Raw genomic sequence first — 15203 nt, forward strand, 5'->3', positions numbered from 1 at the left:
GGCTTTTTATATTATTAAACTTGAATGAGTGCTAAACCTTGAATGAATTCTTGAAAAGGTATTTAGCAAGATCCCAAGGAAAGAGAGTTGGTGGTAGATTGACATTTCTCATAGGGTCGCTGGGTTCATTGTAATCTCAGTTATTGTTTATAACATCCCTGTGATAAAGGTAAAAGTGAAGCTGTTAATAATTATTCCTGTTTTACAGATGGTATAGAACTGAGGCTCAGGATTTAAATAGCTTCACTCAGGGGCCCCCAGAAAATGAAAGTGGAGGCTGAATTTAGGATTCATAGAAAAATGGATAGAGAACTTCGAGAGACCTTTGATACCGTCTACTCCAAACCCTATATATGTAAAAAACAGACTTAGAGAGATTAAGGAACTTGGCCACAGTCATATGCACCAGAATGATCAGTCAGTCTTGGGATTTGACACCAAATCCAGGACTTTCTCTACTATGAACTGCAAAAGCCATCTACTTCAAAACCTTTTATGACTTGTCCAAGGACTCACAGGTAATAGATTTCCAGGATGTGATTTGAACCAGTGCTTTTTTTTTCCCTCTTGTACTGTATATGTCTCCACATTGTGAGGCATGTGTCCCTGTTAAGAAAAGAAGGAGAAAGAGGGGATTGGCTCTATGCTCATCTCATGTTGAGCCTGTGTCCTTTCTGTTTTAGCCCCCCATGGGTGAGGAAGGCAGCCACAAGAGGTACGCAGCGCCGGCAGGAGGAGAAGTCAGGAAACGGTATCCATCCCAGTCTTCCAACAAACCGGCCACAGCACCCAGCCAAGCCCACATCCCACCTGCCAGCCAGTCTGCAAGGGAAGATGCCAAAATATCAAGCCAGCCTTCAGACATGCAAACTTTGGGAAAGTGAAGGGCTGTTTCCCACTTGGACTAGGGGAAGAAAGGGGACATGAGAATGGAAAGGTTGGAATGAAGGTGGACAATCCAAGAACAGGCCACTACAGCGCACACAACTTGACAACAAGAGACTGGCTTCTGGCCACTGTGATGACCCATCAAAAGGAGACTCCCATCCCCACCCCTCCCCTTTCCCTTATGAGTCTTCATGTCTTAGCTTATTCGGCCTGGGGTGGGAAGGGGAGAGTTTGAGAGAGATATAGATATATATATAGATATATATATACGTGTGTGTGTGTGTATATGAGTCTGTGTGTATATCTATACGAGATGCAGATATACACACATACGCATATATGTCGTTTTAAATTATTGACAGAATTTCGTCCATATTACCAAAATCACTCTTCAACCCCACAGCTGGCAGCCCACCGCCCCTGCTACCTAATCCCAGAGACTTTTTCCTCTCTTCTACCCCATCAATTCTACTATGCAGCCTGCACAGAGCCCTAGAGTGCCATCTACCAACCCACCCCCAGGCTGGCGTTATCCTGTGGAAACTGCCGCTCTCCCAGTCAAGCTGAGACTGCTCCCATTCTGGAGCCCTAGACCTGGCTCCTAGGAGAATGAGCTACACCTTCATCTGGTGGCCTTCACCGCCATTCTTAGTCCTCCCCCACCCCCTCCCCAAACCTCCCATCCCTGCCTTGCCCTTTGGATCTGCAGACCTTGGAGGAGGAAACCAAAGGATCCAGCCTGGGGCTGGCCCAGCAAGTGGCTGGTTGGGGAGGGAAGGCAGGGCCCTCCCCCTCTCTCACATACACACTTTCCAGTCCCTAGCCCCTCCCCAAGCCCGGAGAGACGCTGCTCACTGAAGAAGAGACCCTGTTAAAAGATGATTTATTTTATTTTTATTTTACCTTCTGTCCCTTGAAAAATGACAAAAAAAGGACAAAACTTACCACAAAAGACCAAAAAAAAAAAAAACCACCCTAACCCCATGCCACAAAAAGCGACTTCTTGCCCTTTGTTCTTTTGTCCTTAAAAATAATATTTAAAAAAAAAAAAAGTTGCCTTATTGTGGAGTGGGGATTTGATACACACAAGCCTGTTTTCCTCTGTGGAGTCAGAAACCTGGCCTGGGATCACACAGACTAAAACTGATTTGACATCAGGAGTTTTTGCTCTGGTCCTTGGCTGGCTGGACATAACTGAGTTTCAGCGGGCTGGAAATCTTCCTTGGGACTGAGATACCATCTGCACAGCACCCTTCTTCCCCCACCCCAACCCCTGTGGCCCGAGAAGAGAGCTACAGTTGTGGAGGGGGTGCCCCCCCCATCCCTGCCTATGCATAGTTCGAAGCTGACATTCTGTGTATGTACTGTGCTGTTGTTTCACCATCTCCTCTTCCCACCTACCCCTTTCCTCCATGTACCTCCCCTAGGGTCCTGAACATCAATTGAGAGAGGAGATGTGGGCTCCACAGTGTGACACCCTTCTTCCTCCCAATCCATCTTCTCAATTTCATTCAGGGAAAGTGGCGCATGCATGCCGGGGAATTGATAAGCTCTAGTCTTGCATCAGCTCCTGCCTTCTGAACTCCATGTGCTTCCTTTGAGGAGGCAGAGAAGAGAGTATCTTTTCCTGGGATGTTGGGGTGGCTAGAGGGGCAGGTTGAACTGACCATGGGGCCATTGAAGACAAAGTTTTCTTGCCCCCATTTGTTCCCACCTCTTAGAATTTGTCCAGTGTATTGAAGTCTGGAGCTATGGAAGTAGATTTTGGCTTCCCTCAGAGGCCAAGAGATTTCTTCTCTACTGTGTTTCTCATGGTACATTTGTATTTCGCCCCTGCCTTTCATCCTCTGCCTAGTTCCCTAATTCCACATCTACTTTGCCCTTGGTTACCCCATCCCCCAGGTATAATGTGGCTATATTTATGGGGGTGGGAGGGATGGCACTGTAAAAGTCAGAACTGGGGGAATCTCCCAGGACAGGCCATCCCAGCCGTGTGGTGAAAGTTCTATATGGACCTGATGCTCTAGCAGCCATGTAGCTGCTAACCACTTGTCAGGCCTCTGGATGATGATGGGACTAAGGGAATGAGAGGAGCAGCCTCCCACCATCACAAGCAAAGGCGCTTGGTGGGGAGCAGTTGGGTCCTCCTTTTGTAATTGGAGAGGGGCAAGGGAGAGGCAGGCACAAAGGGAAGTGAATGTCTTCAGCATTTTCAGACTTAGGTTAAGTTGCCATTCCCTGCCCCACTTCTTTCCCAGGCTCAAAACTTTGTAGTCTTCTTGGTCCAAATCAGTTATTTGGAAGGTGGGAGATCACTGGAGGTTTGTACAGGCCATTGTTGGACTGGAACTAGCTTATCTACTGAAGGCGCCTAAAATAGTACCCTACCTTTCATTTTGTTTTTAGCTGCTTCCTTATCCTAAAAGCATCTTAGATTTTGTCCTTTCTGTTACATGTGGCCCAGGAGCTGGTCTATAAGCTCATCCAGCCCTCTGGTGGTCCAATCACAACTGAGGCAACAGAGTTGGCAATGGAGGCGAGCTTGCCTAGCCTTTCCCAGGGCAAGGGTTTCCGAGGCCCCTTTGTCCTGGTCTGGTGCTTGCCCTGGCAATGGACTCAATGGGCATTTCCCCCCTCTTCTATTTATCCCTCCCTTGAGATTGACCAGCCCTGGTACTGTATCTCTAATGCCACAGTAACCTCAAAGCTCAGTCCTCTGCCATACTTGGGGTTGGAAAGCAAGGAGCACCAGGATGAGCTACAAGCAGGATAGCTTCCTAACTCTGCCATCCTACAGTGGCTGGGATCATTCTGTGACCCCCAGAATCTGTACTTGGCTCAAGGCCCAATTTTCTGGATTCTACCCAGGGGCTTACAATGGTTGTCTTGTGAGACTTTCCTCTTCAGTCTCCCTGACTCTCCCAAGGAAATTCCTGAAAAGAATGTTCTCTGGGTGGGTATGCCAGCACTACATCTCAGCTCACAGGTTGGGTGGGTTGTTTTTTTTTTTTTTATGTTTTTGGGGTTAATGTTTCAAAGAGTAGTTTACATCTTCACTTTCTGAAGACACTTGAATCTAGGACCGACTTATCTGTGACGAGCATGCCAGGGAGGGGCTAGGACCTCCAGGCCTGCCCTTCCATCTCCCCTCAAAAGACCCCAAGCCCTGAGTCACAAAGCAGCTCCTCGTTTCCTCCACCGGCCCCCAACCCCAAAAATATTATTCCACGTCCTGGATGCTTTTACCTACTTTACCTAGGTTGGCTTGTTCCAGTAAGAACTTCGGCATTAGCCTCTAAGTAGTGCCTCTTGTCCATCCCCATCCTCTACCCTCATTTGGCAACTGCAAACTTTCCCTCCTGGTTTGTCTTTTGGAGAAGATGCACTACCAATTCAGATATCATCCCCCCATCCCCAGCCTGGGCAACTGTGACTCAGACGTGGATTGGTGCTGAGCCCTGTTGGGAAAATTTTGTTTCATTACTTTATGACTTTTCCCTTTCTTGAAATTTTGCTTTCGCAACAGGAAAAAGCCCTGGCTGCTCAGAGGAAAAGGGGGAAGCCAGCCCACCTGGGCCAAGGATACAGGAGTAGAGGGGGCAAGTGGGGGCCGATGACTGAGCCACACGTGTATAGCTTCCCCAAAACTCGGACTGAAAGCTCTTGACTGTCTGGCTCCTCCCATATTAGAATCCATCATTGTCCCAGGTCAGAAGGGGATCACTTGGCTTCTCCCCAAAAAATAAATAACTGCATCCCTCTTTAGCCATGTTGATAGTAAAGGCAAAACTTATAGCCTGTTACCCCACCAGAGAGGAAAACGTCCAGCTTTGCTGTAAAGGACCCACCTTTCCCTGATAGGACATAATCTTACCATGTGCTAGAACATCACATTTAAAAAGGACAAAAAAAATGTAAGATACTTGAATGAGCTTGTATTATAACATTAATATTATTCAGAGTATCTGCTTTCCAGGCTGATGTGATTCATTCATTATTCTAGTAACGCTTTAGTCCTTTGTAATTTGTGGTAATTATGCTTTTTCCTTTTTAATACAAAAAAAATGTATAAAAATAAAAATTTTAAAAGACCATCATGGTGGCTGCTTTCTCCCACCCCATAACCGAAATGGATTGGATTGGAGGTAATAGAGGGAACAGGGTTAGGCCTAACCTCGAGTTAGGAGCTAGGAAAGCTGTATTAAAGATGACTTTCTGCAAGCAGGTTGAGGCACTTGGCACAACAAAGGAGTCAGGGAAGTGTCAATATATCCATCATAAGGCCACAAAAGATGTTCTGAAATGTACAGTTGGAGTAGTGAGCATGGCAGGGAAGGGGTAGGAGAATAGCATTTCCCCCCTTATTTCTGCTGCTCCCCCACCCTTTGGTTCTGAAGTCCAGCTCTTGAGGGAGGTATGGAGATCTTGCAAATAACATTCAAGAACGTTAGACCTGCTTGTGCCTTAGTCATCCCTGTGCTGAGGGCCAGGGCGGCTAATAATATTGGCCCTGAAGTGTAACAGGAACCCCAGGAGGCAAAGGTATTTTTTTTAACATTATTTTATTTGGTCATTTCCAAACATTCATTGGAAACAAAGATCATTTTCTTTTCCTTCCTCCCCCCCATAGCCGACGCGTGATTCCACTGGGACATGTGTCCTTGATTCGAACCCATTTCCATGTTGTTGGTATTTGCATTAGAGTGTTAGAAAAAGGTATTCTTGATTAGTTGGTATAGCTGGAAAGGATGCCCTTTTTTAATAACATGAATCTGTTGGCTTTTCAAAGACCCCAGTGATAACCTCGTGGCAGGAATTCGGGAGCTATTAAAATATTAAGACATTCTATCTGACCTTCCTACCTATTGACCAATTGACCTAACCACGGGTCAGTGATCCCCCTAGTATTATTGGCAGCCTTAGCTATAAGCAGGGAAGAAAAAGATGGGAAAAGGTGAGCAAGGTGATAGTAAGTTGTGTGGGTTAGTAACTAATTGGATAATCAGACCCAAAGAGTATCAGTAGGTGGGGGGGGGGGGCTTCAACTTGAGGGATCACTTCTTGGTGTTTGTGTGATACTGTTTTATCAATGACATGAGAGAAGGTATAGGTGTTTATCAGACCTGATTGATTGGAAGCTATCAACATTGTTGGATGACAAGGATCCAGAGAGCTCTCGATAAGTTAGACCAGAAGGCAAAAATCTGTTATGTTGATGTAACTTTAAAAAATCAGCTTGGTGGGCAGACAACAAACAGTTCATATTCTCTAGTAGCATGTAAGCTCCTCAAGGGCAGGGATGGTTTTGTTTTTGAAACAGCCCTCTCCGTGCCACCTACTTAAGTGCCTCCTTTAATGCTTTTTGAGTTGTATATGGGGAAAAAAAAAAAGACCAGTCCCAGGGAATTGGAGTATTAATGTATTCAGTTCCAAGTGCCATATATTGGGGAAAGGCACTGATAGGGACCCAGGATGATGGTGATTGAATGAACTGTAGTCTGAAGAATAAAAGAGTTGCCTGAATGGGGCAATAATTTTGATAATTTTACTTGGGTCAGTAGAGTAAAACTAGGAACAACAGGTGAGAATTAATCAAATAACTGATTTCACTTGGTATGAAGAATAACTGCCTAACCACTACAGTTGTTCAAAAGTGGCACAGACTCTCCTGAAAGGTGGTGAGCTGCTTGTCCCTTGACGTTCTCAAACAGAAGCTAAAAGACCATTTTAGGAGAAGATAGAGAGGGGATTCCTATGGTTAGGGTTTGGAATAGATAGCTGCCAATGATCAAAAAAGGAGAGGAGAGCCACCCAGTCTGTTGATAAGGCCACAGTTTGTCCTTTGATGGTCTACATCAGTGGTGTCAAACTCAAATAGAAAAGGGGTGGTTGGGATTAAACTGTACAAGATCCGTGCTAGTCTGTATTGCCTTAGAAAATCACATATTAACGTTCTCTGTTCGTTTATATTTATTTTGTAGTTTATTTCCCAACCACATTTTAATCTGTTTCTGGCAACACCTGATCTTCCTCAGACTATCTCTTAGTATGGCTCCCCAGGAAATTAAAAGTTAGCGTGAATATCTTATGACATCCAAACACTGATTTTAAACATGAACAATGGCAACTCCCAACAGTGGGCCTCAAGTCCTTATGTGAGCTGAATCTTCTAAAAATTATATTAAGACATTACTTTGGAAGCATAATTGAAAAGAGATTTTTACCCATATCACTGTCTTGGATATGAATGAAATATCATTGTAGTTTTACACAAGGCAGGTTTTGGGAATGAGGAGCATAACCAGTGGTAGGATTAATATGGCAATTAAAATTCATTCAGTCATTCAGAAAGCATTTGAGTGTGTAGTATTGGAAAGATTAACGTGGCATGTTGGGGAAACAAATTCGGATTTGGAGTTTAGAGATCTGGATCCAAGTTCCACCTCTGCCACGTCCTAAATATATAAGCCAAGTCCTTCCCTTATCTGTGCCTCAGCTTCATCCTCTAAAATGGGAGCTGGCATCTGTGATGAGGGAAACAATCTGATCTAAAACTAGGCCAGTCTTGCTGTTCAAACTGGAAAAAGAGGCCAGGTATTTCTATAGGTGTATGGGGTGGGAAGGGGGGGTGCGGGGGGGGGGAGATGAAAAAGTTTATTTACATTGGTTTCAACTTGCAGTAGCAAGCCAAACTGAATTCTAGGGGTGCTTTGGTAGAGTGCATTGTGAAGATCATTGAAGCGTATCTTGTCTGGATTTTCTCTTTCCCCATGCAGGTCTGTGATCTTGATAATGGAGGATAAAGTGGTGGGGACTAGAGTGGAAATTGCAGAAGATTGAGCAAAAGTGGGCTAGGGGATTTTCCTGGCTTTTTTGCCCCTATTGTTCTCAATAGTCTCCTGAACACATGGTGGAGTGTCAGGAGAGCTCTATAAACCAAAACCTATATGAACTTGAGTTGCTGGCACCTTCCTTTAAAGGAAGTTAACACCACTCCAAGATCTTCTCAACCAGTATTGGTGAACCTTTTAGAGATCACATGCCTAAACTGCACCTTAAAGCTGCCTGTGAACTCCTGCATTACCCCTGATATCAGAGGGAAGAAGTGTTTGCATTGGGCAGCCAGACAGAGAGGTAGGGCATGCAAAAAAATGTCCTCAGGCCAGGTGGAGAGGGAGAGCGGAGCAGCCCTCTGGGCTGTCCCAGCACCTGCTAACATGGTTCTAGGGGAAGGGCAGCAGTAGGAGGGTAAAGAAAGGAGTCTATAGTGTCTCCTCCCCTTTTTTCACTAAGGTCTTGAGGTTTGCCTGAGATATCTGGAAATTCAGTTCTATGCACCCATCCCCATACATTCCCTTTCCCTCACACCTCAACTATCACCACTCTTACAGTGTTTTGAGATCCAGGGTTGGTGAAATTAAGAAAGGGAAAATGCTGGCCTTATGACTGAACATTTTATGACCCTGGGCAAGTTCCTTTTTGCCTTTGAGCCTCAGTTTTTTCATTTACAAAATAGGGATAGTAATTGCACCCCAACTCACAGATTTGTTGTGAGAAAGGCACTTTGTAACATTTAATGCACTAACTATATAAATGTGAACTTTTCTTGCACACAGGAGCTGAATAAATGTGGTTAAATTGTTGAAATGTATTGAAAGTACTTCTGAAGTTTTGTTGGGTTTTGTTTTTTTATTTGCAGACATGGATTACAGGGGACACAACAATGGTCTAAAGCTCAGAGTCGTACTCTGAGACTAAATGCAAGTGACCCAGCTTTTCGCCTGGGTACTCTGAGATAATCTTGGAAGGGATCCTTAGGAGATAGCAGAAGAGAATCTTCTCTGGCCATGATAAGCATGGGGTGTATCATGTTCTGGAGAGTGGGAAGGTAGAAAAGGGAATGAACTTTGAGATTCTTTTGAGAATGAACTTTGAAATTTGAGACAGCGTGGTAACAGCAGAACCATCCCTGGATTTGGAGTTAGAGAACCTGGGTTCATATACCAGCTTTGCAAATTACCACTCTTGTGACCTTGGACAAGCCATTTTTTCTGGGTCTCAGTTTCCTTATCTGTAAAATGAGAAAATTGAGCTAAATAATCTCTAAGGGCCCTTCCTACTCAATCTTGCCATTCTATAGGTTCACCTTGCTATAAAACCAGATAAAGGATGAGAGGCAGAAAGCTAGTTGTAAAGCTGGTTGCTGTTTTAAGTTTACTTCAGCAATTGCAGGATGCTCTGGGGATGCACCCTTTTTTTGGTTTCTTTAGGGTCTGTATATGGACTGGGGATGGGATAGGAATTTCTACTTAGGATTTCAACTATTTACTCCCTGTCCTAGGTACTCAGTGATATCTGCCTCCAGGAACTGAGAGGAAATTGAGAACATAGCATCTAGGGCCCTGACCCCAAGGACTAAACTCTTTGGATACTATCCCCTTAAAAGTATGGGCAGGGGCATTATGATCAGGGCACCTTTGGAGTCTCTTCTCTTACTTGGCTGAGTAGCCAGGGCTTGGTGCTGGTGTTTATCCTGGCTTCTTTGCTATCTTAGGTCACATATACATTTAGGTCACAGTTTTGAGATGTGCTCAGGAGCTGAGCTAGAGGTCTTGTTCTCTGGAGAGGCTATCATTGACAGTAGATTGGGAAAAAGTTGGACCATCTTTGACAGGAACCTGATCTCTTGGTGTCCAATCTTGGTGTTCTAGCTCTCTATTTACTTAAACTGTGACCTTGGGCAAATAATTATCTCTGAGCCTCAGTTTCTTTAATAAAATATGGGGATTTGACTAAAGTCTGTTCTCTAAATCCCATGTACCTGTCTTCTCAGGTCAGCTGGGATAATACAAGTCACTTCCCTGACTTAGAACCTGGAGAACAAGAAAGCATGGTGGCCATCTCACTCCCCCCATTCCTTCTCTCCCATCTGTCTTCTATCATACCACTGGATGGAGGCTTCCCATGGCAGTTTCTGGCGGCTAAGAGTAACCCTACAATAAGCCAGTCTTGCTGGAGACTGTCAGATTAACAAGATTTCCTAGATTAGAGTCTTCTCCCTCCTCATCTTCACTCTTAGACAGAATCTGATGGGAACAAGAGGGCATCCAGGCCATATCTGAGCAGATGTCACTCTCCAGGGAGTTATCCAGCCTACACTTGAAGACTTCAGACCTGGGGAACTCACTAGCTTCTAAGGCAGCTCATTCCATTTTGGGAGAGCTCTAATTGTTCCATTAAGTCTGAATCTGCCTCTTTGCATCTTCCATCCATTGCTTCTAATTCTAGCTCAACAAATCTAATCACTCTTCCACATGACGACCCTTAAAATACAATTATGACCTCTTTCCTCAAGCTGCCTCTCCTCTGGACTCAACATCCCTATTTCCTTCAACCAGTCTTAATCCAGCATGGCCTATAGTCCTCTAACAATCCACTTTCCTGATGATCTATAAACGTTCTGTCCAAACCCCATCCATAGGGTTGAGAGCCTGACGCCTGGCCTTCTTGCTCTCCAGGCTCTAGTATTCCTCCTACGTGATAGTACCTTACACCCCCCCCCCATGTTGTGGCTGTCGGAGGATGTTCGCTGTGGCATAGCTCTAGGAAGAGGATTGGGGTTGGTGCTGCCCAGCTCCTTTCTCTTGCTTCTTCTCTAACAAACCATGTTTCTTCCCTCCCACCCCCGTCACAATTGGCCAGTCATTGGGGAATCTACCTGTCTCATTAGAAAGTCATTTGGCAGAATTATCAGCTCTGGTTCATCAAGGGAGACATCCTAGGTCTAATGGGGCTGGCCCCCTGCCAGGAGCAGCGGGGTTGGGGGCCAGTGGCCCATGCCATCTCACTCTATCTTCTTGGGCGGGTCGGGGATGCTCTCAGAGAGGGGAGTAAGGCTCAGGAGCAGCACGTGTCTTTCATAGGCCTTCGTTTGCTTGAATGTGGTATCGGTCCCATGCAGATGGTCAAGTACCCCCAGCACTCCGTAGCACTGGTTGAATCTGGCAATGGAGCAAAAAAAGGACCACGGGTCTTCACTTCTGTAGCATCTTATGGCTCATAAAGAACTTCCTCCAAGTAACCCCGGAAAGTAGGGTATAATCATTCTTGACCTCATTTTACGAGAAAAGGCTCAAAGAATTAGGTGACCCCCCCAAAGTCCCAAATCATAGAGTGAGACTTCAGTGGGGCTCTCAAATGACCTCTACCCGGACAGACAGGCCTTCTGCAGGGAATCTTTATGTTGGAAGAGACTTCAGAGAGTGGCTAGTCCAGTGCATGCCTGAGGCATGAATCTTCTCTCAACATGCCCAGCAAGGGATCATTAAGCCTCTGCTAAAAGACTTCCAGGAAGTTAGGGGACTCATTCACTCCCAAAACAGTGCCATTTTTGGACAGGATTGCATTGAAAGAATTGCATGAGATAATAGATGTAAAGAACGTGAACGTTGTCAGTGCAAGTTATTACTCTTATTATTTACCTTAATGATTCTCTAAAGAACCAAAATTGTGGGAGTGGCTCAATGGATCAAGAGCCAGGCCTGGAGTCAGGAGAACCTCGGTTCCAATCTGGCCTCAGACACTTCCTACCTGGGTGACCCTGGGCAAGTCACTTACCCATTGCCTAGTCCTTACCTCTACTCTCTTAGAACTGATACTTAGTATCAATCCCAAGACAGAAGGTAAAGAAGTAAAAACAAAATTGAAATTGTGTGAGACAGGACGTGACAGGGAGACTCATGGTGAATAGGGAAATAGCCTACAAAGGAGATACTGCATATCCTCAGGAATGTCTTGCACTAAGGGAGTGGCACGAAAGATGTTGGCAAATGATAGACATGACTAGAATAGAGGTGAGCGATTATCTGTAGCTGGAGTCAGGGCTGTGTTGCAATGGTGTCTATAAAAGGTTTAAAAGTCCTCAAAGAAGGACCATGGCTTGTTGCATAGATCTTTTATGAAGTTATTTGTGAAAAGAAATAAGAATTACATAGGCTAAAAAGAGATAGCTCTGATGGATGGAATCTGTACTAGCAGAGAGTTCCCATATAGATAAGATAGTGAAATCATCAAAATAGTCCTCTCCCGTTCTCTGTCATCGCTCAGAATCAGCCTAGTGTAGAAAATCTCCGATTGGGTTCTGTGTATGGGTCCACGATTGAAGGTGGCTTGAGTAACTGAATGGGGATCAGTGAGCAGTGCCCATCAGGCCTCCTCCATTTTTTAAGCAGAGATAAATTTGTCCTCCTCACTTGTCCCAAGTGTCTACCACTAAATAATAACAGCGGGCACTTATATGGCTCTTAAAGTTTGCAAAGGGCCCTATAAATATTTAATCCCTGTGACAACCCTGTTCTGTTTTACAGATGAGGAAACCGAGGTTCAGAGATGTTAAATGAGTTGCCCAGGTCACTGGCTAGTGTCAGAGAGTGATATTCTGACACTTAGTAGATATTTGACCGTGGGTAAGCCACTGTGCCAGTGTGAGGTTGTTTCTTCAGATACTAAATGGGGATAAGACTTGCCCTTTGTCTTAGTGAGTTGCTATGAGGGAGTGAAGTGCTTAGGAAAACACAGATGTGAGCTGTTGAGGTTCAATTCAACCACTGGTATTTATTGGCCACTTACTCTGTGAAAGGTATTATGGTAGACATGGGGGATCCTTGTACTCTATATGGACTTCTTGCTTGCCTCTGGGATGGTAAACAGTATGATTTAGTGGAAATAGGAATGTCACTGGGTCATAAGACTGGGTATGAATTCTGATTTGGATACAAAATAATTTTTTTTACTTTGGGCAAATTACTTGACCTCTCTGGGTTTCGATTTCCTCATCTCTAAAGTTGGGGGTTAGATTAGGTGGTATCTAAGGTCCTTCTACTTTCTAAAGAAGTCATATAATACCTCTTCTTCCTAGTTCAAGACCAGGACCAAAGCCCATTTGTGCTCCAACACTGTGCCATGTTCCCAACCATAGAAGCTTAGCTGCAGAAAGCAAGAGAGTTAGGGGGTCTTGAAGAGGATCTTACTTGAGGTGATGGTAGTCATGGAATTCTGGTGAAGGCAGAAAAGGCAGATGGTAGCCACAGTGAGAAATGGTGGTGACGATGAGAGCCAAGGAAAACCACATGGTGATGGAGGACAGGTGAGAGCCCATTACCATGGGACCTAACGTGACTGGAATCATGTTGGAGACCTGCAAGTAGAAGACAGCTTTGTTTTGAGGAACAAGGAGGGAGATGTGGGAGCTGCCATTATGGGAGGAGACAGTGGGGGCTAAAGGAAAGGACTTCAAGGGGTCTATGTGAGAAATATTTGAAGGCCAGTAGTGTGGAAGATGGATGCTGAAGAAACAGGGCACTGACTCTCTTCTTTCTTCAATCAACCCCTTACCAATTCTGCCTGATGGAGCTATGTTGTTCTTAAGAGGATCCTGGGACACCAGCAGCTTTTCAGAGACAGGATCTGCCTAGACAACAGCCTTGCAAAATAGAGGGAAGGAAGGTGGCTCAGAAATGAAGTGGCTTCCTGATACATCCTGGACTAAAGAACAAGAAAGAAGTAAAGCCAATCTCTCTGAACAGTTGTGAGGAGAGGTCTTTGTCTCTGTGCTAGGCTAGGTTGGAGGGGAGTCACAGCCTGAATCTCTGCTTACCACATGCTCCACAGGATGAGCATAGAGAGAGACCACACCGATGGGGGCTGTCCACTCATGGTGTTTCTTATGGAATCGCTTATAGAATATGGAGTGATGAAGGAGCCTGTAGGGGAAAAAATCATTATTCACCTGCCTGATAATTAGCCCAGGGAGACAGTTTTGATCTTTGTCCAGTGATTTAAAAATGTTCCAATGGGGGACAACTTGGTGAGCTTGGCCTAGATTGTAAGTTTTGCTTCCCTTCATATCCCCATTGCCTGGCACAGAATAGGTGCTTGGTAAATGTTTCTCAATTTATCACCTACTACTTTCTATTTGTGTGTCATTTCCCAAGTAGAAGTGTATTTCCTGATTGGCTAATATGACAGCTATGGAAAGTAATGAATGCTGGAGGGGATGTGGCAAAGTTGGGACATTAATTCATTGCTGGTGGAGTTGTAAATTGATCCAACCATTCTGGAGGGTAATTTGGAACTATGCCCAAAGGGGGATAAAAGACTGTCTATCCTTTGATTCAGCCATAGCACTGCTGGGTTTGTACCCCAAAGAGATAATAAGGAAAAAGATTTGTACAAGAATATTCACAGCTGCGCTCTTTGTGGTGGCCAAAAATTGGAAAATGAGGGGATGCCCTTCGATTGGGGAATGGCTGAACAAACTGTGGTATATGTTGGTGATGGAATACTATTGTGCTCAAAGGAATAATAAAGTGGAGGAGTTCCATGGAGACTGGAACCACCTCCAGGAAGTGATGCAGAGCGAGAGGAGCAGAACCAGGAAAACATTGTACACAGAGACTGATACACTGTGGTACAATCGAACGTAATAGACTTCTCCATTAGTGGCAATGCAGTGACCATGAACAACTTGGAGGAACTTAGGAGAAAAACCACTATCCACATCCAGAGGAAACACTCTGGGAGTAAAAACACCAAAGAAAAACAACTGCTTGATGACATGGGTCAAAGGCATATTGTTGGGGAGGTAGACTCTAAATGAACATCCTAGTGTAAACAACAACATGGAAATGGGTTCTGATCAAGGACACAAGTAATACCCAATGAAATTGCGTGTTGGCTGCAGGAAGAGTGGGTGGAGGGGAGGAAGGGAAATAATGTGATTATTGTAACCAAGGAATAATGTTCTAAATTGACTAAATAAACTTATTCAAATGGGGGGAAAAAAGTGTATTTCCTGGGGCATCTATGTGGCAAATGGATTGAGAGCAAGACCTATAGATGAGAGGTCCTGGGTTCAAATCTGTCCTCAGATACTTCCTAGCTGTGTGACCTTGGACAAGTCACTTAACTTCCATTACCTAGCCCTTATCACTCTACTGCCTTGGAACTGATACTAGGTAGCCCTACTAAGTTAGAAAAGAAAGTTCCTCTAGCCATCCTAGGTTAGTGACTTGAAGATGGGGTCCTCATCTTATTTACATATAATAATCACTTGCATCTCTTTAGCTCTTTAAGGTTTACAGAGTTCTTCACAGTTCTCCTGTGAGGTAGGTAGTACAAGACTCAGTAACCTCATTTTATAGGTGAGGAAACGGACACTCCCAGAAGTGAAGTCACTTTTGCAAGGCCAATAATAAGTATTAGAAATGAGATTTGAATCTAGGTCCTTGGTTCTAATTCCAGACTCTTTCTAGTCC

General features: G+C 44.6%; 2 protein-coding genes across 9 annotated transcripts in view; one reads left to right on the top strand and one right to left on the bottom strand.

Annotated features, from left to right (window-relative positions):
• Positions 1-4980, top strand: part of LARP1 (La ribonucleoprotein 1, translational regulator) — a 61741-nt gene extending 56761 nt beyond the window's left edge. For all 7 annotated transcript variants that reach the window (XM_056811503.1, XM_056811508.1, XM_056811505.1 and 4 more), the window contains one exon: positions 684-4980. In XM_056811503.1, the coding sequence (XP_056667481.1) occupies positions 684-884 (201 nt within the window). In that variant the 3' untranslated portion in view covers positions 885-4980. The remainder of the gene's footprint in view (positions 1-683) is intronic.
• A 3577-nt stretch (positions 4981-8557) lies between these two features.
• The window catches only part of FAXDC2 (fatty acid hydroxylase domain containing 2), a 28511-nt gene continuing 21865 nt past the window's right edge, over positions 8558-15203 (bottom strand). For both annotated transcript variants that reach the window (XM_001379433.5, XM_007473932.3), the window contains 3 exons: positions 13544-13649; positions 12918-13084; positions 8558-10889 (listed from right to left, as the gene is read on the bottom strand). In XM_001379433.5, the coding sequence (XP_001379470.2) occupies positions 10733-10889; positions 12918-13084; positions 13544-13649 (430 nt within the window). In that variant the 3' untranslated portion in view covers positions 8558-10732. The remainder of the gene's footprint in view (positions 10890-12917; positions 13085-13543; positions 13650-15203) is intronic.

Source organism: Monodelphis domestica, chromosome 1 (genome assembly GCF_027887165.1).
Source record: "Monodelphis domestica isolate mMonDom1 chromosome 1, mMonDom1.pri, whole genome shotgun sequence".
NCBI classification, from domain to species: Eukaryota; Metazoa; Chordata; class Mammalia; order Didelphimorphia; family Didelphidae; genus Monodelphis; species Monodelphis domestica.